Consider the following 27,414-nt stretch of genomic DNA (forward strand, 5'->3'; position numbering starts at 1 on the left):
GTGTAGATCTCAGCAGAGGAGGATTAAACAACTCCACAAACAGCATTACCAGCTTCACTTATTACTAACCAGACTGACTTTATTTCTGTCAGACGTCTACAAAAGTTTTTATTGAGAATTAACAGAGGTTTAACTCTGATGTGTTTCATTTGAAGTTACCATAACAGTGATTAGTGTTCCCATTAGTTGGGCTCTTAACTCTTATAATATATGTTGTATTTTTTGGCCGCTGTGACAGTGTTTTTGTTGAGCACATTTGCAGTAGCAAAGGAAGCTAAAGTGAAATGAGATCAGGTGATGGTTACATGTTGATGGTTTTATCTCATGCTGTAGTAACACAGGGTTTGATGTGAATATATTAATGGTACAACACAATTGTTAAATTCAAAAGACATCAGTGAATCAGTCTATTTCAAGAAGATTATAAAGCCATCATCAGGTAGCCGTCATCACCTGATCTCGTTTCACTTTACCTTCTTTTGCTGCTAATGGAAACACTAATCACTGTTATGGTGATTTCAAATGAAACACATTAGAGTTAAACCTCTGTTAATTCTCAATAAAACTTTTGTAGACGTCTGACAGAAATAAAGTCAGTCTGGTTAGTAATAAGTGAAGCTGGTAATGCTGTTTGTGGAGTTGTTTAATCCTCCTCTGCTGAGATCTTCACAGATTTAATGTCTTCTTTTCTCTTCAGTTGATTTCATCTGAGGCTGTGTCTGAAAGTACTCTATATTTAATATACACAGATTATTTTGGCTACGATAAGGTCCAGTTCTGGTTTATTTCTTTGCTCTTGGCTGACATGTGGCATTGCTATGCAGAGGTGTAAAGTCCAGGTTCAGAAAGTAAAAGTCCTCCTCAGTATTTTGTTCCAATCACCTGGATTTGCTAATTCAGACAGGAGAAAGAACTAATTAGTGAAATCAGCTGACTGAGTTCATGGGTGGAATAAACATATGGAAGGACTTTTACTCTTTGGCCCCTGGATTACCCACCTCTGCTAATATGTACCTTTGAGGGACTAATATGTACTCTTTAGGTACAAAAGTGTACCTTTTGAAAAGGTACCGCCACAGCGACAGCTTTTGTACCTTTTTTTCTGAGAGTGTAGCAGATCTATACAGGTGGAGCCGGGGAAGGTGGAGGGTTTCTGAGAGCTTTTCTGTAGCTCAAACAGTAGAGCGTTGGGGCTTGCAACGCTAATGGCTAGTTTCCACTGAGCGGTATGGTACGGTACAGTACAGTTTGGTTCGGTTCGGGACAGTGTTTCCACTGCCAACAGTACCCTTACTTGATAGGCATAGGCATTTTCGCACAAAGAAGAAAGCGACAAAACAACAATGGATGACATACAGCAGATCTTGTTCTTGCTTCTCGACATGTGGCTGTTTGTCACAAGATGACAAGCGCCTACATTAGGCATTTCTCAATACCAAGTACGCAAAGTTCGGACTTGCCAAGTCCGACTCAGACGAATGACTCCCGAGGACGCGAGTCTGGTAATTCTGCAAATGGAACAGCGTGTTTTTGAAAGCGTCATTCAACTTGCTCTGCTACTCCGGTTATCTCTGTATGTACATTTTAGGCAACAATAAAACAAACTATGTTATAAAACACCACTCTGCCTCTTTCCGTTTTCATTTAAAGAAATCTTAAACATTATAGCCACACAAATGTGAGTCAGGCAACACGTATTATATTCACTGCATGCATAACGTTAGCCTATTTATAACAAAACGAAATATAAAACTCAACCATGCCTCTTTTCATTTAAATATAATATAAAAATATCAAACATTTTAATATGGTCCAGGCATTGTTTATTTGTACTAAGCAACAGATGTTGCACAGCAAAAACTCCAGTGTTAAATGAACTCTCCTGTGAGTTTATATGGCTCCAGACTCAAGAGTGTTAAAGTGTTAAAATATGAGTGTTAAATTAACACTCAAGAGCAGGGTGGCCCAGTCCTGCTCCTGCCGATCGACTGTCCTGCACAGTTCATCTCCAACCCTAATCAAACACACCTGCCTTTAATTTTAAAGTGATCCTATAGACCTTAATTGATTGCTTCAGGTGTGTTTGATTAGGGTTGGAGATGAACTGTGCAGGACAGTCGATCGGCAGGAGCAGGATTGGGTGCCCCTGCTCAAGAGTGTTAAAGTTAATGAGCTAATTAAGTGATTAATTGAGTTATGATTGATCATTATTGAAGACACCTGATGTTAACAAGCAGAATCACCAAATTTTTTAAGACACCGTTATGGTGATCAGTGTTTGCTTTAGTTGGGCTCTTGATCCTTAAATCATTAACTTTAGATTTTGTTTGGCTGTTGTATCTGAGTTGTAACTCTCAGATGAACAAAGTTGGTTGATTATGTTTTGACATAATCATAATTTGATCTAAATCACTGAACTCATTTAGAGCCTAATCTCTGACTTAAATGTATATTGTTGATTACAGCATCACAGTGATTCTACAGCATAAGATCCAGAATTTTCTAAATAATCGAAATAATTTCTTAAAAGTTGTTCTGATAAAACAAAATCTTTCTTTTAGGCACACACAGACATCAAGAATCAGTGTATGAATCTCAACAATAGTGACAAACAGAATATTCATTTAGGGAAAGGAAATTACTAAGACAATTCAGATCATAATTTATTCGTGCCACAATGCATGATGGGAGCCATGAATGAGTTTTGATTGGTGGCACCCAGAATGCACTGCAACATGCTTTATTATTGTCACCATTGTTGAGATTCACAGGCTGATTATTGATGTCAGTGTGTCAAAGTAATTTTCAAAGTCTTTTGATCAGAACAACTTTTAAGAAATATTTTGGATTATATTGAAAATGCCGAAAATCATTTGCTGTAGATTCACAGTGCTGCTGTAATCAACAAGGTAGACATAACTCTCTAAATGAGACGTGATTTATGTCAAATTATGATTGTCAAAACATAACCAACACCACGTGATCAACTTTTCTCTTTGTTCATCTGAGAGTTACAACTCAGATACAACATCCAAACAAAATCTAAAGTTAATTATTTAAGGGTCAAGAGCCCAACTAAAGCAAACACCGATCACCATAACGGTGTCTTAAAAAAATGAGATTTTCTCCTTTGGTGATTCTGCTTGTTAACATCGGGTGTCTTCAATAATGATCAATCATCACTTAATCAATCACTTAATTAGCTCATTAACTTTAACACTCTTGAGTGTTAATTTAACACTCATATTTTAACACTCTTGAGTCTGGAGCCAAATAAACTCCCAGGAGAGTTCATTTAACACTGGAGTTTTTGCTGTGAGTAAACAACATTACAGTGATCATCTTCACTGTAATAAAATTAAAAATGACAAAACTCAACTCAGTCTCTTTTTGTTAAATTTCAGTTTTATCAATATTAGCCATTATAAAAGTATAAGTAAAAGGTACAAGAAGCTATACAATAAGAAATAAAGCAAACAATTCAGTCAAACATACAAAGTCAGCGCTCTAGTCTAACCTTATAACGGTAAAGTTAAATAGCTTAAATATATAAAGTTATGAAACTTCACTTAGCCCTCACCCAAAACGATTGGCCAGGGAACAAATTATAGATTCACAAGACCAAATATCGCCCGTTAGATATACACAAGATGACTTATATCTCATGTTTAACCACTACTGAGACGTCAGAGTCAGCGGCAAACGTCAGAACGACTAGCCGAGGAAAGGCTGTTCCAGGCGGGGTACATGAGCGTCGAGCGCCCGGTGATCACCTAGATCTCACAACCTGGATCAAATGTTCATAAATCTTTATAAATAAACCACAGATTTGAGCTTTAAACAACTACATTCTCGCCAGAAAAACTCTTAAAACTACATTTCGTGACACAATAACAGTAGTATTATATTGCAACTGGTTATTAAAGGTGCTCTAAGCGATGCCACGCGTTTTTTAGGCCAAAATATTTTTTGTCACATACAGCAAACATCTCCTCACTGTCCGCTCGCTGCCTGTCCCCTGAACACACTGTAAAAAAACGCGGTCTCTCTAGACACCACAGGCTCCACAAACGGCAACAAAAACAAACTAGGCTCACCCGCACCACGAAACACAACAAACAGTGTTCCAGCCAATAACCGACAAGCAGTATTTGAGGGTGGGGTTTGGGGGGTTAGTGCGCGTACACATGAAGGGGGTGTGGAGGAGAGAGAAGCATGAAGAGGGAAGTTTGAATTATGGCCGACACACGACCAAAGAGACGACATTTCGATGAACAAATTGCAAAGAAGAGGGACAAGGATAAGGAACGCGCGAAGTACCGAATTTACATCGGAAAAACCTTCGAAAGGTGGCGAGAACTCCGCTGGCAGAAGGGCTTCCAATCCGACATTCAGTTGCTCTGTTTTTGCAGAACAGGTAAATCCATTTTTCTTTCTAAACTGACGTTCATGTTCGCCAAACCAACACAAGGATGTAACATTAATTAGCTAGAACTATGCAGTCAGCGTTAACTTTGGTGAATACAACATATGTTTCTAGCAGCTAGCGATCAATCTCTATTGTAAATTTACAGTAGGGCGACAATTTGTGTGAATGATGTTTTCATCCACTGTTTGTTATAAATTTGAATGTTCATTTATAGGCTATTGGCAACTTTGACTAAATTTGTTTACGACGCCGCCGTTGTTTATGCTCACTGGGAAATGCGAAGCTAACGTTATCTTGCTATTATTGCGTCCTTGTATGGGAGCTATAGTTATAACCTCAGGTGGTGAAACGATTTAAAGATAATGTTTCTCTTTTTCTGCATTCTGTTCTGCAATATATAAAAGCATTTATCTAACTTGGTGACATTACACATTGAATGAAGTATCAGTAAAACTTAACTTTGTTTGTAGTGACTTGTTAAGAGGTCCGACAAAAGCTGCACCACCACAGCCAATTTTCGACCCGCACAATTTAACTAAACACACAGGGATTTATTTCAATCATAGAGCACCTTAACCCCGCCATAATAAGATGCCCGGAGTCTCATCTCCCGCTTCATTAATTAAATGATATAATAAGCCATCGAAACCAAGAAGTATAATAAGAAAAGGATTTATTAATTACATAAACTTAGGAGACAAACAAAAGAATAAGCTAATTACCTCAGGAGGGGGTAAAGCCAAAATAATAAACCAAACTCCAGCTATCTACCGCATTATAGGGCTGGGCGATTTAAATCGCGATATTGTTATGCGCATCTCGTCAGTAAAGCCGGTTCCTTGATTAGTAGTAAATCGCCATCACCTGCTTTCAGATGGAGCGGCATTTAGGGCTGATGAGATAATTAAGTGATTCATTTAGTGATGATTGAGCATTATTGAAGACACCTGATGTTAACAAGCAGAATCACTGAAGGAGAAAATCACAAATTGTAAGTTACCATTAAGGTGATGGGTGTTTGCTTTAGTTGGGCTCTAGACCATTATATGTTTAATTTAATATTTACTGTTGTTTGTCTGCTGTTATTGATTTATAACAGTTAAATGAACAAAGTAAAATGTTATCTTATAGTGTTGGTTATGTTTTGACATAATCATGCTGTGATCTGAAAAAGGAAACTTATTGAGATAGTTTGGTTTAACTTGTTAGCAGCAGTTTTGTGATTTTTCAGCCTATGATTATCAGTACTTTACTTATAATTCAAAATATTTAATAAACATTGTTCTGATCAAAAGACATTCGGATAAATTCATTTAAAACACAGACATCAATAATCAGCCTGTGAATCTCAACAATGGTGACAATAATAAAGCATGTTGCAGTGGCTGCCACCAATCACAACTCATTAATGGCTCCCATCATGCATTGCGGTATGAATAAATTATGATCTGAATTGTCTTTGTAATTTACTTTTCCTAATTTAATATTCTGCTCCTCACCATTGTTGAGATGCATAGACTGAATCTTGACATCTGTGTGTGCCTAAAAGAATGATTTTTTTTTTTAAACAACTTTTAAGAAATCTTTTATATTATATCAAAAATTCTGGGCATTTATGCAGATTCACAGTTATGCTGTAACCAACAACATAAATCAAAGTCAGAAAGAAGGATTTTAATGAGTTCAGTGATCAAGTTCAAATGATGATTGTCATAATATAACCAACACCATCAGATCACTTTTTTTTTTTTTGTTCATCTGGCAGTTATAACTCAGATACCTCAGACAAACAAAATCTAACGTTAATAATATATGGGTCAAGAGTCCAACTAAAGCAACCATTGATCGTCATAACGGTGGCTTACAATTTGAGATTTTCTCCTTCAGTGATTCTGCTTGTTAACATCAGGTGTCTTCAATAATGTTCAATCATCACCAAATTAATCACTTAATTATCTCATTAACTTAAACACTCTTGAGTGTGGACTCATACACTCCCAGGAGTGTTAATTTAACACTGGAGTTTTTGCTGTATACAAAGAGCCGTAGTTAACTGACAAGCTGAGCCATATCACATTAAATATCGCTGGCGATACGTCCGCGATATTAATGCGATATGGCTCAGCTTGTCAGTTAACTACGGCTCTTTGTAGTAAATGCCGCTCCATCTGAAAGCAGGTGATGGCGATTTACTACTAATCAAGGAACCGGCTTTACTAACGAGATGCGCATAACAATATCGTGCGATATATCGCCCAGCCCTACCGCATTACACCTCTTTCCTTCTCAAAAATAAAGAAGAAAATAAATAACATAGTCTTACCTCCCTGCTAACCTCAACACAGGAGAAAACGGAGGAAAAACAAAAAAAAGGCACCCACTTCCCTACATACGTCTCCTTTTGTTACACAGGTGATTCGACAAACTTTCACATTATGAATACAAACAAGGTTTTGAATAGCTCGATGGTACAACAAGGCTTAGAAGGAAACTCAAAGTAAACCACGAAGCCGGGAGAGAGGAGAGCTCGTGGAGGAAGCATCCAAACACGCTTAAATCAAAGCCGCCATGCCACTTCTGACGTCATCGTAATGCCGTGCACCTGTACGCGCTGTAACGAGCGCCGCTAGGAGAGAAAGAGAGAGAGAGAACCACAACAACAACAAAACCACATGCACAAACACAACGGAAAAATAACATCATTCATCAAAAATCATTAAATTAAACAACGTAACATGACTACTTTGACTTTCCTTTATGCCGGAAGGGAGGGGAGGAGGGAGGAGATGGGATGAGGAGGAGGGAGGGTCTAGCTAGCCTCCGTTTTGTTTGACAACAATTCGAATGTCAACAAGAAGTTACGTCTCCCGGCATCGCTTATAGCACCTTTAAAAAAATGGCGCTTCTTATGTTCCCCTTGTAGCACGCTCAAGTGACGATAGTCTGTCAACCAATCAATGTTCTGTAGTGAGTCTAGCTCCGCCCTTTAGTACAGTACCACTGTGCTAGGTACCCCAACGGAAGGGTACCAAAAAAGTGGTACGGTACGGTTCGGCATTTTGGTACCATTCACAACTTTTGACAGTGGAAACGTAAAGAATTTCATACTATATCATACTGTATACCGCTAAGTGGAAATGGGCCATAAGGTCATGGGTTCGATTTCCAGGGAAAGCAAGAACTTATAAGAATGTAAAATGTGTACCTTGAAATGCAATGTAGGTCGCTTTGGATAAAAGCGTCTGCCAAATGCATAAATGTAAATGTAATGTAAATGAAAGCATGCTCAAAAACTGCTTCAGCAATCAATAGGTAAGAATTAGAATGTTGAGCAGCAAGATCATTGGCTACCTATGGAAGCTTGTTTCCATCACAGAATAAAACATTTTAAAAGATAATTGTGAATTTTTTCTCAAAATTTGCAAGTTTACTTCTCGCAATTTTGACTTTATTTGTCAGAATTGCTAGATATAAAGTCAGAATTGCATAATCTAAAGTCGCAATTGCGTGTTATAAAGTTAGAATTGAAATATATAAACTCAAAATTGCAAGTTATAAAGTCAGAATTGCATGATATAAAGTCGCAGTTGTGTGTCATAAAGTCAGAAGGATCCCCAAGGACTCCCTCATGATTACAACAGTGTTACAGAATAGTAGACTCCAGACAAGGATTAAACACAATCCAACAGAGGAAACATCAGAATACATTACCAGCTGAGGTCGTCTCTTGTGTGACTGCTGAATCGGTGCTGATGATGTTGTTAGTAACAGCTGAAAAAAATAATGACTGATGAATCCTAATGAATTAAACACACAATAAAAAGAGTTCAAGTAGATATAAGTACTCTGTCCACCTCTGATCATCTGTATCTAGATACACAAACACACTCACACACGTGTTCAATTCTACAGATCCACAAACATTCAGCCAAAACACAATCCAACAGAGGAAACATCAGACTACATTACCAGCTGAGGTCGTCTCTGGTGTGACTGTTGTATCGGTGCTGATGATGTTAGTAACAGCTAAAAAAAATAAAAAAAATACTGAAGAATACCAATGATTTAACAAACTCACAATAAAAATAGCTCATGTAGACATAAGTATTCTTTCCAACTCTGCTTGTCTTTATCTAGAGACACAAACACACCCACAAACCCACACACCAGTTCAATTCTACAGATCCACAATCATTCAGCCAAAACACAATCCAGCAGAGGAAACATCAGACTACATTACCAGCTGAGGTCGTCTCTGGTGTGACTGTTGTATTGATGTTGCTGAAGTTAGTAACAGCTTAAAAAAAAAAAAAAAAAAAAAAAAAAAAAACTGATGAATAGCAATGAATTAACAAACACACAATAAAAAGAGTTCATGTAGATATAAGTACACTTTGCTCCAACACAGCAAAATCCCCAGTGTTAAATTAACACTTCTCAATGTACGTGTCCACACTACAGAGTGTTAAAATTAACACTGAAGCAGTGTTGAAGTTAATGAGATAATTAAATGATTAATTAAGTGATGATTGAGCATTATTGAAGATACCTGATGTTAATCAGCAGAATCATTGAAGGAAAGAGAAACAAGAACAGAAAAAAGAGAAACACAAGAACTATGGACTGTGAGCCATTACACATTATTGCACTTATTATTTTACCAGTTTGACTTTATTTCTGTCATACATCTACACACGTTCTTATTTAGATTTAACAGAAGTTTAAATAGTAATGTTTTATGGAATGTTTCATTTCATGTTACCATTATGGTGATCAGTGTTCGCTTTAGTTGGGCTCTTGACCCTTTCCTTTTTAACATTAGTATTTCTCTGGCTGCTCCAACTCTGTGTTTATAAAGCACATTTGTTGCTGCAAGAGAAAATATGACCTGGGTGTTTCCAAAAAAGCATCATAAGTCTAATTTGATCATACAGACCATTTGTTGCAGTTGATCTACGATCAAGTTAGGCTTATGGAAATGCAGCCCTGTTTATATTTCGATGATGAAATTACTAGTGACCTGATTCACTGATCTCACCCAGCATTATAAACAGATTATACAAATGCTTTATTAATTTTTCACTATAGTATTTAATTTCAGTAATGCTTTAATAATCTGAAGGCTTTAAAATCACACACAGAGATCAAGAATCTACATATGAATCTCAACAATGGTGACAATCACACAAACGCTTCATGTTGCAGTGCATGATGGGAGCCACCAATCAAAACGTATCCATGGCTCACATCATGCATTGAAGCATGAATAAATTATGCAGCTGAATTGTCCTGTAATTTTCATTGTTTTGTTCCTGTTTGCTTTTATTTTGCTATTGTTTTATTATGACTTTAGTTTTGTGATGTTCAGAGTTGATCTGTTTGTCACTAGTTTGTTTATTGTCACCATTGTTGAGATTCATATGCTGATTCTTGATGTCTGTGTTTTAAAACAATAACTTCAGAGGGACAGTGTTACCCTGGGGAAATCTGTGCTGTTATCAAAGTGTTGGAAACTACAGGGTGTCGGCGGTTTGGTACGGCTGTACTGTGACTGGACTGGAGATGGAGGAAAGAGGTGGAGGTGGAGGAAGACGAGAGAAGAGCAAAGGTGGAAAGGGGAAACAGGTAACGTTAGGGAGTGGAAATGAAATCTTGATTAAGAAAAGGAAGGCTAACACACTAGGAGTAGGTAGTAGTTCGGAAATGAGTGGTGAGGAAAGTGAGGTATGTATACTAGAGGATCGTGATATTGACGAAAATAAAGTAGTTATTAATTTTCGAGAGGAAGGCGGAGTAGGAGGTGTAAATCCGGTTAGATTGACATCGGCATTAAAGAATGCGATAGGTGATATAGTTGCAGCAAGGGTGATAAGGAATGGCAGTTTAGTGGTCACATGTAAGGATAGGGATCAAAGAGAGAGGGTACTGAAGCTGGAAAGGGTTGGACAATTTCAGGTAGTAAGCGTTGTTAAATATCAGGGAGGGAAAAGATGGAATAAGGGGGTGATTACAGGTATACCGGTGTGTGTGCAGATGGAAGAGATTAAGAATAATATAAGAGGGGGTACTCTAATGAGTGCACAAAGATTACAAACAACAAGAGATGGTGTCAAGGAAGATAGTATGTCAGTTTTGTTACAGTTTGAAGTAGGGCTGCACGATATATCGCACGATATTGTTATGCGCATCTCATCAGTAAAGCCGGTTCCCTTGATTAGTAGTAAATCACCATCACCTGCTTTCAGATGGAGCGGTGTTAAATTATAGGGCTGGGCGATTTAAATCGCGATATTGTTATGCGCATCTCGTCAGTAAAGCCGGTTCTTTGATTAGTAGTAAATCACCATCACCTGCTTTCAGATGGAGCGGCATTTAGGGCTGATGAGATAATTAAGTGATTAATTGAGTGATGATTGAGCATTATTGAAGACACCTGATGTTAACAAGCAGAATCACTGAAGGAGAAAATCACAAATTGTAAGTTACCATTAAGGTGATGGGTGTTTGCTTTAGTTGGGCTCTAGACCATTATATGTTTACTTTAATATTTACTGTTGTTTGTCTGCTGTTATTGATTTATAACAGTTAAACGAACAAAGTAAAATGTTATCTTATAGTGTTGGTTATGTTTTGACATAATCATGCTGTGATCTGAAAAAGGAAACTTATTGAGATAGTTTGGTTTAACTTGTTAGCAGCAGTTTTGTGATTCTACAGCCTATGATTATCAGTACTTTACTTATAATTCAAAATGTTTAATAAACATTGTTCTGATCAAAAGACATTCAGATAAATTCATTTAAAACACAGACATCAATAATCAGCCTGTGAATCTCAACAATGGTGACAATAATAAAACGTTGCAGTGGCTGCCACCAATCACAACTCATTAATGGCTCCCATCATGCATTGCGGTATGAATAAATTATGATCTGAATTGTCTATGTAATTTACTTTTCCTAATTGAATATTCTGCTCGTCACCATTGTTGAGATGCATAGACTGAATCTTGACGTCTGTGTGTGCCTAAAAGAATGATTTTTTTTTTTAAACAACTTTTAAGAAATCCTTTATATTATATCAAATTCTGGGCATTTATGCAGATTCACATAAATCGAAGTCAGAAAGAAGGATTTTAATGAGTTCAGTGATCAAGTTCAAATGATGATTGTCATAATATAACCAACACCATCAGATCACTTTTTTCTTTGTTCATCTGGCAGTTATAACTCAGATACAGCAGCCAAACAAAATCTAAAGTTAATAATATATGGGTCAAGAGTCCAACTAAAGCAACCATTGATCGTCATAACGGTGGCTTACAATTTGAGATTTTCTCCTTCAGTGATTCTGCTTGTTAACATCAGGTGTCTTCAATAATGTTCAATCATCACTAAATTAATCACTTAATTATCTCATTAACTTAAACACTCTTGAGTGTGGACTCATACACTCCCAGGAGTGTTAATTTAACACTGGAGTTTTTGCTGTATACAAAGAGCCGTAGTTAACTGACAAGCTGAGCCATATCGCATTAAATATCGCTGGCGATACATCCACGATATTGATGTGATGTGGCTCAGCTTGTCAGTTAACTACGGCTCTTTGTAATAAACACCGCTCCATCTGAAAGCAGGTGATGGCGATTTACTACTAATCAAGGAACCGGCTTTACTGATGAGATGCGCATAACAATATCGCGATTTAAATCGCCCAGCCCTAGTTTGAAGGAGGGGTCCTTCCAGAGAAAGTAACAATTGGATATATGAGCTACTTTGTGAGATTGTACGTGCCCAAACCACTTAGATGTTATAACTGCCAGCGGTTTGGAAATGTAGCGGTAATGTGCAAGGAAACCAGAAGATGTGCCAGATGTGGAGGAAACCAAAGTTATGGTCAGTGTGGGGAGGTTGTCCCACCTAAATGTTGTAATTGTGGGGGTGCACACAGCGTGGCTTATGGAGGGTGTTCAATGATGAAGGAAGCGGTGCAAGTGCAGCAAATGAGAGTGGGACAGAAAGTGTCATATGCAGAGGCAGTTAAAAAGGTTCGGAATCAGACAGCAGGGTGTAGCAGTGAGGATAATGTAGGATATGAAGCAAGACAAGCGAGACAGAATGAGGCATATATGATACAGGTGGATGTTAGGAAATTAGTGACATTTATTGCTGGTGTGATTAATGGTACTGCGGATGTAAAGTCAAAGACAGAAAGAATACAGCTGATAGTGATGGCAGCAGTACGACATTTGGATGTAACAGGGCTGACATGGGAAACAGTGAGAGATGATCTCAATCATCAGTCTAGTCAGGAATCATGGGTTGGTTAATATTTATCATGGTGTTTTTAATACATTGGAATGCCAGAAGCCTGGTTGCAAATGGGCAAGAGTTTAAACGCGTTATTGATGAAATGGTGCAGAAACCAGAGGTTATTTGTATTCAAGAGACCTGGCTTAGGCCAAGTCTGGATTTTGTGATACAGGGGTATGTGGGTGTTCGTCGAGATAGAAGCACGGGATGTGGGGGAGGGTGTGCTACGTTTATTAAACAGGGGATGCCATATAGAATTCTGGGGCTAGGGAAGGAGCTGGAGTATGTGGTGGTGGAGGTATGGGTGGGAATGGAGAGTGTAGTGATAATCAACTTCTACAATCCATGTAAAAGGTTGGATATTGGTTTAATGGAAGAAGTAGAAGGACAGGGAGGACGAAAGGTAGTGTGGTGTGGAGATTTTAACGCCCACAATCTGCTTTGGGGGGGAAAGAGAGTAGATGAAAATGGGAGGGTGATGGAGGAGTTAATGAATTTAAAAGGGTTGGTGTGTATTAATGATGGTAGAGGAACGAGGATCGAAATGGGTTCAGGAAAGGAGTCAGCACTAGACCTTACCATCACATCTAATGATTTAGCAAGGATTTGTGAATGGGAGGTATGGGAGGAGTCGACAGTAGGGAGTGATCATTTTCCTATATTGTGCAAAATTAGAATGAGGATAGAAAAACAGTCTGGAGAGGGAAGAAGGAGATGGGTATTTAGTAAGGCTAATTGGGGCAAATTTAAGGAGTTATGTGAGGAAAGGTTAGGTGGGGAGGTTAGGGATATGGAGAGTGATAGAGAGTATAATATTTTTCAAAATATTATTAAAGAAGTGGCGGATGAAACTATTCCTAAGAGTTCTGGGGTGAGGAGAAGGAAAGCGGTTCCATGGTGGACACAGGAATGTACTGAAGCAATAAGAGATAGAAATAAGGCTCTCAGGTTGTTGAGACTTACTCATAATTTTGAGCATTTAATCCAATATAAAAGATTGCAAGCAGTGGTAAGAAAGAATGTACGCCATGCTAAGAGGAAATTTTGGCGTGGATTCTGCAGCTCATTAGGAAGACAGACGCCTGTGGGAGAAGTGTGGGGGATGATTAAGAAGATGAGTGGAATAAGGAGGGAGTGGAACTACCCTGTACTGGTCAGTGGGGAGGTGAAGGCAGTTACTGACTTAGAGAAGGCAGAGATGATGGCTAAAGCTTTTGTGTCAATACATAGCTCTGACAACTTGGAGGGTGAGTGGAAGAAAGGAAGGGAAATAACATTGAAGGAATATCCTGGGGTATTGGAAAAAAGGGAGGAAGTGGGTGATGCACTGAGTGCTCCATTTTCTAAGGCGGAGATGGAGAGAGCAATTTCTAGAGCAGGTCTGACATCGCCAGGAGAAGACGAAATGTGTTATATAATGTTTGCACATATGGGTGAGGTAGCATTAGGAAGACTGCACTGTAAAACCTAACAGTAATATTAACTAAATACAATTGAGTTCACAGCACTCAAATATTACCGAAACTTGAATGACTGAAACAGAACTCAAACTGAATGAGTTATAGAACATTTCTAGATCCCAGAATGATAATTGTATAATTAAGTGATTAATTAAGTGATGATTGAGCATTAGTGATGAGCACCTGCTGTTAACAAGCAGAATCACTGAAGGAAAGAGAAACACAACTGACTTCAGCCACAGCAAAATCAACTGGAGATAAAAGAAGACATTAAATATCTCAAGATCTCAGCAGAGGAGGATTAAACAACTCCACGAACAGCATTACCAGCTTAACTTATTATTAACCACTTTGACTTTATTACTGCCATTCGTCTACAGAAGTTCTTATTAGAATTAACAAAGGTTTAGAAGTTGATGATTTGAGTTTCATTTAACCCTCTAGGCGCCACGGTCGAATTTACTCGATAAGATGCGGCACTGAATAAAACGGCCGATTTTGTCAAATAGGGTGTCAAATTTCGTTCGACCTCCTCTCCACTAGATTGCAGACATGTCATACTTCATCCCAGACTAAAAAAAAAGTCATGCTTCTATACAAAATCTTCGAGCTAGAGCGCATTGAATCAGTGCGAACAAAAGCGGAGCTATAGTGTGCGAGTGAGCCATTTTATCAGAGCAATATAGTCAACGTCAGTGAGTATTTGCATTAGATTATTATTATTATTATTATTATTATTATTATCTAATGGCATCAATAAAGCTTTCCTGCAATGAAGTGTTGGGTCTTCTATTCGCGGACTCTGATGATGACGGTGATTCTGAAAGTGAAAGTAGCCCTACACCAAGCACAAACGGTGAAACCTTTGCCCAATGTCAGTGGTGGGAACAATGTTTCCCGGGTCGGAGTGTTCATCACGAAGTTAGCAGGCGTGTTAGTGTTGTGGGGAACGAGGCGGGAGATTTTTACCGATTTTTACCGCGCTAGCCAGCTTTGTCTTCTGACCGTGTGCCTCTCCGCAATCGCGGCGACAGTATTGTGGTGGAGACGGGTATGTTAGACAAGGTCGAAGTAATCATAGGACAGTTAGGGGGTAACGTGGAGGCAGAGTGGGGAGTTGCAATGATAATGACAGTAGTGTGCACACTCGGCGCGCGCATGAGGCAGATCTGGCCGCGCCCGCGCTGCTCGTGTGTGACACGGGGCGGTGTGACACGGGGCAGAGGGGCTATTATGCATAGTCTATCGCAAGCTGATGGGAATGCCGGCTTTGTGTGTCATATGAATAATATATATGTGCCCCATACATGGAATCAGAGTGCCTACTGTATGTAGTAAATGGAAAATCTCTACAGCAAAAGGCCAACCTACATGCATTCGGTTTGTTTCTACCATTTATTAGTAATGATTTACACAGTTTGTTTACTACTTACTATTTACCTGAGCATTCAGTATTGTGCAATATAGCATACAGAAGGTGAGGGACATTTTGGGGGGAAAGAAGTGCTGCATTTTATCATTTAAACATGTGACTTTTCATGAAAATTCTATAATCCAAAATCTCCGCCACCATATGACGTCATAATATGCAAATTAGATGGGAAAATGTAATCCCTACATAAACTTTGGGTCATCCTTAATATTTCTCTAATTTACAGAAAGTCTCTATCTTTTATCACTTTTAAGATATAGCCTTTTGAAATTAAGATGTCAAAATCGAACGGTTTAGGAAAAAACCTCTGGCGCCTAAAGGGTTAAGGTCACCATGATGGAGATCAGCGCTTACTTTAGTTGAGCTCTTGACCCTTGACTTTTGCACTTAAGATTTTCTTTGGCTGCTATAATTGAGTGTTTATAAAACATATTTGTTATGGCACATAAGCCAAGGAAAAGTCTGATCTGGTGTTGATGACAATCATCATTTCGTGACTTGATTCACTGATTTCATTCAGAGTCTGATCTCTGATTAAAAGGACAACATATTAGTTTCACTCAAAACTGTGATTCTACAGCATAAGAGCTAGCCATGTTGAGACATCAGATAATATGAAGGATTTTACAAATAGTTGTGCACAAAAAGTTTCACAGAAAAAGTATTGCATTATTAAGACTCAAACAGACATCAAGAATCAGCATATGAATCTCAACAATGGTGACCATTAAAAAATGATGCATGCTGGGTACTAGCATAATACAAAACTTATCCATGGCTCCCAGCATGCATTGCGGCATAAATCATTGTTTAATGGTCACCATTGTTGAGATTCATATGCTGATTCTTGATGTCTGTGTAAGTCAGCATAATACCATAGAGGTTTTTAAAATCTGTTAATCACAACAATGGGCCTTACAGCAGAATCAGTTATACTATAATGAATAATACAAGTAATACATCTCCTGTCTAATCAGAGATTAGGCTCTGGGAATGATCAGAGAATCAAGTCACTAAATGATGATTTTTATCATCTTAACACAACCACATGCTCATATTTTCTTTTGGCGTATGTGCCATAACAAATGTGTTTTATAAACACTCAGTTACAGCAGCCAGAGGAAAAACTGGTGTTATAAAGTCAAGGATCAAGAGCCCAACTAAAGCAAACACGGATCACTATCATGGTGTCTTTAAATAAAACTCAATAAATCATTATCATCTAACCCTCTGTTCATTCTCAATAACAACTTCTGTAGACGCATGACAAAAGTCAAACTGTTTAGTAATAAGTGAAGCTGGTAATGCTGTTTGTGTAGTGGTTTAATCCTCCTCTGCTGAGATCTTTAGAGATTTAAACGTCTTTTATCTTGAGTTGATTTCATCTAAGGCTGTGGTTGGAAGTCAGTTGTAGTTCTTGTGTTTCTCTTTCCTTCATTGATTCTGCTCGTTAACAGCAGGTGTTAATCACTAATGCTCAATAATCACTTAATTAATCACTTAATTTATTGACTGCAATGTACATCTACTTTTAGTAAACTCAACTGAAATAAGTTCAGAGTACTCATAACTATTGTTTTTATAAACTTAATTGAATTGAGGCAATCGGTTTCCTCAAATGAAATGAGTTAGCTTAACTTGTTGGGTTTTACAATGAATTAAGGCAATCGGTGTCCTCAAATGTAATAAGTTAGCTTAACTTATTGAATTTGACTTTGTATTACTGTTTTAGTGGACTCGATTAAAATAAGTTCAGAGTACTCATAACTATTGTTTTTTATAAACTTAATTGAATTAAGGCAATCGGTTTCCTCAAATGAAATGAGTTAGCTTAACTTGTTGGGTTTTACAGTGTGCTTAGATTATACAACAGAAGTTGGGAGGAAGGACAGCTTCCAAAGTTTTGGAAGGAAGCAGTTGTAGTTCCAATTAGGAAACCAGGGAAGGATCCGACAAAACCTACTAGCTATAGGCCAATTGCTTTAACATCTCATGTGGGAAAAATTATGGAACGTATGGTAACAGACAGACTGGTTTATTTTCTGGAGAAGAGGGAATTAATTGTATCATGTCAAAGTGGATTCAGGAAGGGGAGGGGAACAATGGATCCAGTAATATGCTTGGAAGATGAAATAAGGAAGGCACAAGTTAATAAGGAAACAGTGGTAGCAGTTTTCTTTGACGTCGAGAAAGCATATGACATGATGTGGAAGGAGGGGCTGATGATTAAACTGGATAAATTGGGTATAGGAGGTAGGGCGTTTAACTGGGTAAAGGATTTCCTGTATGGACAATCTATACGAGTGAGAGTGCGGAAAGAAATTTCTGGCAGCTACCTCATAGAGAATGGGACCCCCCAGGGAAGTGTGATTAGTCCTTTGCTCTTCTCCATCATGATAAATGATGTATTTTCAGAGGTGGGGCTTGGGATTGGAAGATCTTTGTTTGCTGATGACAGGGCTATGTGGAAAAGGGGGAGGAATATAAATTATACAGTTAGGAAAGTCCAGGAAGCAATTGATCTAGTAGGGCGGTGGTCAATGAGATGGGGTTTTAGATTTTCAAGGGGAAAAAACACAGGTTGTTTTCTTCACAAGGAAAAAGTTGGGGGAAGAGATCAATCTTAAACTATATGGACATGTACTGGAGAAGGTTGAATCCTTTAGATTTTTGGGAATGGTGTTTGATGCTAGGTTGACATGGGCTGGCCATATTGAGAAAGTCATAGTTAAATGTAAAAAAGTATTAAATGTGATGAGATGCTTGGCAGGAGTGGACTGGGGTGCGAGTAGGGATGCACTGAAGGGGATATATGATGCATTGATTAAATCAGTAATAGATTATGGTTGCATAGCATACAGAGATGCAGCTAAAACTACATTGGCCAAGTTGGATGTTGTACAAGCACAAGCATTAAGAATATGTTCTGGGGCGTTTCATACGTCACTGGCAGTGGCAATACAGGTGGAAATGGGTGAGATGCCTCTGCAATTAAGAAGAGAACAGTTGACAGCCAACTATTGGGCAAACCTGCAAGGACAGGATAGGTCTCACCCCACAAGAGAAGTTATACAGGTATGCTGGGAGCACGAAAGGGTTAAAAGTCAGAGTTTTGGATGGGTAGGTGATGCTATTGGGAAAGAGATGGGACTAGAGGGAAAGGAATTTAGCCCAACAGTTCCGCTGCCAGTCAGACCACCATGGCTTCTTTGGCAGACTAGTGTGGATTTAGAGATTTTAAATAACCACACAAGGAATAGAGAGGGGTTGGATGTTTGTCAGGCATTTTGTGATAGGATGAATGTTAAGTATAGTAAATATTTGGTCATATTCACTGATGGGTCTAAAGATCATGAATCTGGAAAAGTTGGATCTGCTTTCAGTGTACCAAAAATGGGGGTAGAGATGCAAAGTAGACTTTCTGATAATTTATCAGTATTCACCGTTGAATTGGTGGCTGTTTGGTTGGCATTGCAGTGGATAGAAGAAATTAAACCTGCAAAAGTTGTCATATGCTCAGACTCTAGTGCAGTTCTGAAGAGTTTGCAATCATTTAGATCAAAAGCAAGACAGGGCATAATATATGAAATACTAGAACTTCATTCACGGATTTGTCAGATGGGGGTAAGGGTAAAATTTACATGGGTTCCAGCACATGTGGGGGTGAAGGGAAATTAAACCGCAGATAGGTTGGCAAAACAAGCTAGTAAACGGGAAGATGTGGATATAGCAATTACAATAAGTAAAGCAGAAGCCAAAGCACAAATCTGGTCAGAAATTAATAAAAAATGGCAGATATATTGGGATGCAGAGGAGAAAGGGAGACATTTATATAACATTCAACAAAAAGTTGGGACAGAGAGGGTTACGGGAAGGAATCGAATGGAAGAAATTATCTTCACTAGGTTAAGAATAGGACACTGTGGGTTGAATAAGTATTTACATATTATGGGTAAGATCATATCAGATAGGTGTGAATTTTGTGATAATATTGAATCTGTGGAACATGTGATTTTTGAGTGTCAGAAATATGAGAAGGAAAGAACAAAGATGAGAGAGGGCATAAGAAGGTTAGGGGGACAAGGAAATTCACTTGAAGAGTTGCTGGGGAAACCATTAAATGATATGAGTACACTGTTATTTCGATATTTAAAGGAAACAAGATTGGCAGAAAGGATATAATTATTATCGTTGGAAGTTATTTATTAAATTATTTATTTTTTTATTTTTTTTAAGTTAGTTAGTTAGATATCTCCGGTCCACACTCCAGTACAGTAGGTGGCGGAAATGCACCATTAATGTTGGATGCCAACCGCCGTTAAACATCAACGAAGAAGAAGAAGAATAACTTCAGAGCACAAAGTATTTTCAAAATTGTTCATATTGCTGTTGGATCTCAAACTGTAGAATCTCAGGACTACAAAATGAGACATCAAGCATATAGTAAAAGATTTAGACTCTGAATGACATCAGGTTACTACATGCTGATAATGTCATCATCAAAACATATTGTGAGCAGGTCATGTTTTCTCTTGCAATAACAAATGTGCTTTATAAACACAACGTTGGAACAGTCAAAGAAAAACTAACGTGAAAAAATTTAAAGGGTCAAGAGCCCGACTAAAGCAAACACTGACCACCATAATGGTTCCATAACACATTACTGTCTAAACTTTCTGTTTAATCTCAAGTAGATGTATGACAGAAATAAAGTCAAACTGGTAATATTAAGTGCAATAATGTGTAATGGCACAAAGTCAGTTGTAGTTCTTGTGTTTCTCTTTTTTCTGTTATTGTTTTTTTTTTTTTCTCTTTCCTTCAATGATTATGCTTATTAACATTAGGTGTCACCACTAATGGCCAATCATCACTTAATTAATCACTTAATTATCTCATTAACTTCAACACTGCTTCAGTGTTAATTTTAACACCCTGTAATGTGGACACATATGTACACTGAGGAGTGTTAATTCAACACTGGGGATTTTGCTGTGAATTGAGAAAACATGTAAATATAATTCTGTCAAAAAAGAACTCTCTGAGAGTTTGGCATGGTAATGAGTAGGGCTGCACAATTAATCGCACTGGAACCGCACACGATTTGGCAAAGGCTGTGATTATTTTATGCACAGTTTGTCAGTGCAGTGCGGCTGATCGGTAGTAAATGCTGCTCCATCTGAACACCAGAGGGCGCTGTCGTGCAGACATGCCAAATATGCCCCACCACAGAAGTAGATAACATCTGTCATTCCAGGAAATCCCTATGGCTGTAGTTGAATAAACAGGAGATTGAAATGCTTTGATTGATTAAACATGACCAATAAACACACAACTGCCTTATTCTGTGTGAGAAGCCACATCATCTTACAGAAGGATGCTCAACTGTCGTTATGAAGTGAGTTTGGAGTAAAAACATGTTATTAAATGCTGTCTTTTAAGAGGCATTTAAGAGGTTAATAAATGCTTCTCATGTTAGGAAAGATGTTTGACGCGTGTTGCTTTTTCAAATGCACGTTATAAGTGATTCAAACTCACAGTGCTTTCAGATGGAGCAGCGTTTACAGAGCAATACATCAATGACAAGCTGCGCATATAAAATAATCGCAGCCTTTGCAAGTACCTGCCACTGCAAATACACACACGACATGCTGCTATGAGAAAGCAAGACATGCTGCTGCTGTAAAAACATAATCACCCCTGTAGCAGATCTATACAGGTGGAGCTGGGGAAGGTGTAGGGTTTCTGAAGTTAATGCTTACAAATAATCAGATTAATAAGTACTCCGTACGCCGTACGCCGTATATATATCCCTGGCTGTGATATGATCCAGCCAAGAGTAAGGATTCAGAGTGACAGAGAGATGCTAAAAACTGTCGAGGAACATATGAGTCGGCTAAGTACATACAGGCCTCCTCTCGTGCTGACTGGATAGATCATTTGAACGTGTTCCTCCCGAACTTAGTTAATAAAACATGAATTTGAATGTTGAACAGCAAGCTCATTGCCTACCAATACAGCAGGAACCAATCATGTGTTCCCTAAAGAGAATGAAGTGTTACCAGTAAAGTCAACTAAAATGTGTTAGCTAGAACAACTCTTGGATTTTACAGTGTGCCTCTGCAAGCTCACGTTCATCTGCCTCTGTTTCCTAGAGCCACACCCACAACTCAACACTCAACCAGCAACTGATGCATAGTTGTTGCCACCCTACATTTTTAGTTTTTGATAATCTGTTACATTTGGCTGTATGTAACAATAGGGAAAAGATCTGTCATTACTTTGTTTCATCATGAGTTTAATGTAATCTATTTACATGGTCTTTATGTGCAGCCAGAGATGATGGTTCACAGAGGTGGAAAGTCCAGGAGTCAGAAAGTAAAAGTCCTGCCATATGTTTATTCCACCCATGAACTCACACAGCAAAAACTCCAGTGTTAAATGAACTCTCCTGGGAGTTTATTTGGCTCCAGACTCAAGAGTGTTAAAGTTAATGAGATAATTTAGTGATTGATTGAGTGATGATTGAGCATTATTGAAGACATCTGATGTTAACAAGCAGAATCACCAAAGGAGAAAATATTTTTTTTTAAGTTGCCATTCTGGTGATCAGTGTTTGCTTTAGTTGGGCTCTTGACCCTTAAACTATTGATGTTATATTTAGTTTGGCTGCTGTAATTGAGTTATACCAGCCAGATGAACAACAAGAAAAGCTGATCAGGTGGTGTTGGTGTCATGGTTCTGCCTTCTTGTCCTTGATTTTCCCTAGTCTTGAGGCAGGATAATGACAGACCCATGTTTTGTGTACAAGCACATGGTCATTTGTTTGGGCCATGTGCTTGTGTTGTCTCGTCACTTAACCCCGCCCCCTTGTTATCCTCGTTTTGTCATTATTGCTTTACCTGTGTCACCTGTTATGTTATCATTAGTCTCCCTATTTAGCAGAGTTGTATAGTCCAGGGGTCAGAAAGTAAAAGTCCTGCCATATGTTTATTCCACCCATAAACTCAGTCAGCTGATTTCACTAATTAGTTCTCTCTCCTGTCTGAATTAGCAAATCCAGGTGATTGGAACAAAATACTGAGGAGGACTTTTACTTTCTGAACCTGGACTTTACACCTCTACATAGCAATGTCACATGTCAGCCAAGAGTAAAGAAATAAACTAGAACTGGACCTTATCGTAGCCACAAAATCTGTGTATATTAAATATGGAGTAATTTCAGCCACAATCTTAGATGAAATCAAATTAAGACAAGAGACATTAAATCTGTGAAGATCTCAGCAGAGGAGGATTAAACAACTCCACAAACAGCATTACCAGCTTCACTTATTACTAACCAGACTGACTTGTGTTCTGTCAGACGTCTACAAAAGTTTTTATTGAGAATTAATAGAGGTTTAGCTCTGTTTCATTTGAAGTCACCATAACAGTGACAAGTGTTTCCATTAGTTGGGCTCTTAACTCTTTTTATATCTTTTGTAGTTTTTGGCCGCTGTGACTGTGTTTGTCAAACACATTTGCAGCAGCAAAGAAAGCTAAAGTGAAATGAGATCAGGTGATCATGGTTATCTGGTGATGGTTTTATAATCATCATGAAATAGACTGATTAAGTGAAATATTTTAAATCTAATTCCTGTGTTACTAAAGCATGAGATCCAGTAATATTATAAAAATAAGTTAGAAGACTTCAACAAACATGAGCATGCAAAAGTCAGTTTATATGACTCACACAGACATCAACAATCAGCGTATGAATCTCAACAATGGTGACAATCAAAAGTACCTTGCTGCAATGCATGCATAGTACAAAACTCCCAGCATGCATTGCAGCATGAATAAATTATGCATCTGAATTGTCCTATTATTTTGTTTAATTCTAAATATTTACATTAATTTTTTTGCTGTTGTTTTTGTTGTGAATTAGTAGCTTTTCAGTGATGTTCTGAGTTGATCTGTTTATCTAAATATTATTTGTGATTGTCACCATTGTTGAGATTCATACGCTGATTGTTGATATCTGTGTGTGTCAGCGTGGGTCAGATTTTTTTGTTTCATCCTTATTAAAAGATTTAAACCGATTGATATATTGCTGGATCTCATGCTGCAATAACACAAGGTTTGTGATGTAAATATATTAGTGGAACAACATAATTGTTAGATTATAAAAACCTCAGTGAATCAGTCTATTTCATGATGATTGTAAAACCATCAACAGATAACCATTGAAGGATCCAAATTTAAGAATATGTTTAAGATCTGCTGATCTTACTTCCTTACATAACATCACATGAAAAACTAAGGTGAATTACACTGTATTGGGCATTCAAGGTGAACATGATGGCATCAATTTACTGATCAGAAGTTAGCTTTAAGTCAGCTGTCTAAACATTGTAATAGTCAGGGGTTTTGTTAGCCTTTGATCTTCCAACTAAGAGTTGAACTGTGTGTGAATGTTACTAGTCTTAGTTCTCGTGACCATTTGTGTTTATACCATTTGGGGAGCACAGTTGGGGGTAATTGCCTCTATTGTCTTTAGCAGTAGTCATCCCTAAAGGCTGTGTGTAAGTTCAGAACCTTAAGGGACAGCCCACTGAAATGCCTATAAAGAAACCATGTAAAGTTACATTAGTTAGACTGATTTGGGAAGAACTGCAGCCGCGTCAACGCGAAGTCCTCAATAAAGAATAACTTTGTTTGAACGTGATCCCCAACGTCTCCTGGTCTCTTGCTTCGACGAAGAAAAAGTTTTCAACACCATCATCACCTGATCTCATTTCATTTTATCTTTCTTTGCTGCTGCAAATGTGTTCGACAAACACACTGTCCCAGCAGCCAAAGAAAACAAAATATATAATAAGAGTGAAGAGCCCAACTAATGGAAACACTAATCACTGTTATGGTGACTTCAAATGAAACACATTAGAGTTAAACCTCTGTTAATTCTCAATAAATACTTTTGTAGACGTCTGACAGAACACAAGTCAGTCTGGTTAGTAATAAGTGAAGCTGGTAATGCTGTTTGTGGAGTTGTTTAATCCTCCTCTGCTGAGATCTTCACAGATTGAATGTCTTCTTTTCTCTTCAGTTGATTTCATCTGAGGCTGTGGCTGAAATTACTCCATATTTAATATACACAGATTTTGTGGCTACGATAAGGTCCAGTTCTGGTTTATTTCTTTGCTCTTGGCTGACATGTGGCATTGCTATGCAGAGGTGTAAAGTCCAGGTTCAGAAAGTAAAAGTCCTCCTCAGTATTTTGTTCCAATCACCTGGATTTGCTAATTCAGACAGGAGAGAGAACTAATTAGTGAAATCAGCTGACTGAGTTCATGGGTGGAATAAACATATGGCAGGACTTTTACTTTCTGACCCCTGGACTATACAACTCTGCTATTTAGTCCCCTTTTGTTTGCTGTCCTGTGCCGGTTCATTATTACACATTATGATTCATTGTGAAACCTTGTTGAGCTCTGTGAGTACCCTGTCAAGATTATCGTCTTAAGAAAGTTCTGATTTTGAATTAGCTGTTTGTTTATCGTCTAGTTATATGTCAAATCATAGTCTAGTGTAGTCACTCCTTGTCTTGTCTATGTTTTGCCCCCTTGTGGGTTTTGTTTTCCCCATTATTGTCATCAATAAACCTTGTGTGTAGTGCATTCTGTCTGCGCTTGGGTTCATCTCTGCATCCTCATAACAGTTGGTTATGTTTTGACATAATCATCATTTGACCTGAATCAATGAACTCATTTAGAGCTGAATCTCTGACTTAAATGTATATTGGTCATTACAGCATCACAGTGATTCTACAGAATAAGATCCAGATTTTTCAGTATAATCCAAATGATTTCTTAATGTTCTGATAGATATATATATATAAAATGTCTTTAAGGCACATACAGACATCAAGATTCAGTGTATGAATCTCAACAATGGTGACAAAAAGAATATTCAATTAGGGAAAGTAAATTACTAAGACAATTCAGATCATAATTTATTCATACTGCAATGCATGATGGGAGCCATTAATGAGATTTGATTGGTTGCACCCAGAATGCACTGCAACATGCTTTATTATTGTCACCATTGTTGAGAATCACAGGCTGATTCTTGATGTCTGTGTGTCCAAATAAAATACTTTTTCAAAGTCTTTTTTATCAGAACAACTTCTAAGAAATACTGTAGACTCACAGGCTGCTGTAATCAACAAGGTAAACCTAACTCTCTAAATGAGTTTTGTGATTCAGGTCAAATGATGATTATGTTGAAACATAATCAACACCACCTGATCAACTTTTCTCTTTGTTCATCTGAGAGTTATAACTCAGATACAGCAGCCAAACAAAATCTAATGTTAATAGATTAAGGGTCAAAAGAGCCCAACTAAAGTGAACATTGATCACCATAATGGCAACTTAAAAAAAGAGATTTTCTCCTTCAGTGATTCTGCTTGTTAACATCAGGTGTCTTCAATAATGCTCAATCATCACTCAATCAATCACTAAATTATCTCATTACCTTTAAGACGCTTGAGTCTGGAGCCAAATAAACTCCCAGGAGAGTTCAATTAACACTGTAGTTTTTGCTGTGTGAGTTCATAGGTGGAATAAACATATGGCAGGACTTTTACTTTCTGACCAATGGACTTTACACCTCTGGTGGTTCACAAAGGAAGTAGTTCCTCATAACTCCATTTCAGGCATCTTCACTTACTAACACAAACCCACTCACTCACACAGATTCACTGGTACAGATCATCACATTCATCAGGCCAGAAAATAACCAAAGAGACACAGTGTGTTACATTACCAGTTGAGATGAACGCTGGTGTATCAGCTGTATAGCTGATGTTAATGCTGCTAACGTCTGAAAGTTTGGATGAATAGTGATTAATGAACAGAAACATAAAAATCATTAATGCGTAGAAAGAGCTCATATGAATATAATTACCTGCACAGTATGCTGAATTGCATAAAGTTGGACTAACCAGCTCATAGACATAATAATTGCCTGGACAGGCTTTGACTTTAATGGGAAAAGACCCAAAAATGCAGCAGTTATCGCTCCAGTGACTACAAACATCTCGAGTAACGACTCCATCCTCAACTGTTGGGTGTCCACCACGAATCCACAGCGGGGCAGCAGTGCCACACCTGTATGTTGCAACACATGTGTCTGGGATCTGAACATTCAAGCCGTAAAAGAAGAGACGATACCAGCCTCTCCAGGTAACAGAGACGTCACACATGGAGAAGGAATATCTATAACTGGTGGCTCTCCTTGGATCGTCTAGCACAGTGTAATTGTAGCAGGGGTCAACAGAGAGATCTGTATTAAAAAACATTAAAAACAAGAAAGAAGAAAAAAATAATATTTAATGTTCACGTCCTTGGATTGAAAATTATGCATTTCTATGGCAACAGTATGAACAGCAAAATGGATCTGCATCCGTCGCATGGTACAAGTTGGAGCTCTCCGAAAATTCTGAGTTTACAAATTGTAATTATGAGTTCTATGAGGAAGGTAAAAGCTTTATACAAATCGAAATCTCGTTATTACAGTAATTCCAACACTGTGTGAATGCCCTTTAAGACCCAGCAGAAATGTTAAGTGAAGGCCCTAAAATACTGTACTTCAAGTGAAATCAAAGAACACAAATGAAGTTCATTGGAGTTTGTTTCGGGAGTTTGAAACAGATTGCCAAAGCGAACTTTCTGGAAAAGTTAGCTTTGGCTGGCAAACACCTTCGAACTACCATCTGACGTGGCAATTACATAATAGGTG

At 38.0% G+C, this 27,414-nt stretch overlaps 1 protein-coding gene across 1 annotated transcript in view; it reads right to left on the bottom strand.

The window, feature by feature from the left end:
* LOC311077982 (uncharacterized protein) overlaps positions 1 to 27,414 on the bottom strand; it is a gene marked incomplete at its 5' end in the record, with an annotated part of 46,777 nt that overhangs the window by 12,918 nt on the left and 6,445 nt on the right. Inside the window, one exon of the mRNA XM_084106627.1 lies at positions 26,784 to 26,958. Within this exon, the coding sequence (XP_083962753.1) occupies positions 26,784 to 26,958 (175 nt within the window). The remainder of the gene's footprint in view (positions 1 to 26,783; positions 26,959 to 27,414) is intronic.

Source organism: Abramis brama, assembly GCF_963993115.1.
Source record: "Abramis brama genome assembly, chromosome: 2".
Taxonomy (NCBI): Eukaryota; Metazoa; Chordata; class Actinopteri; order Cypriniformes; family Leuciscidae; genus Abramis; species Abramis brama.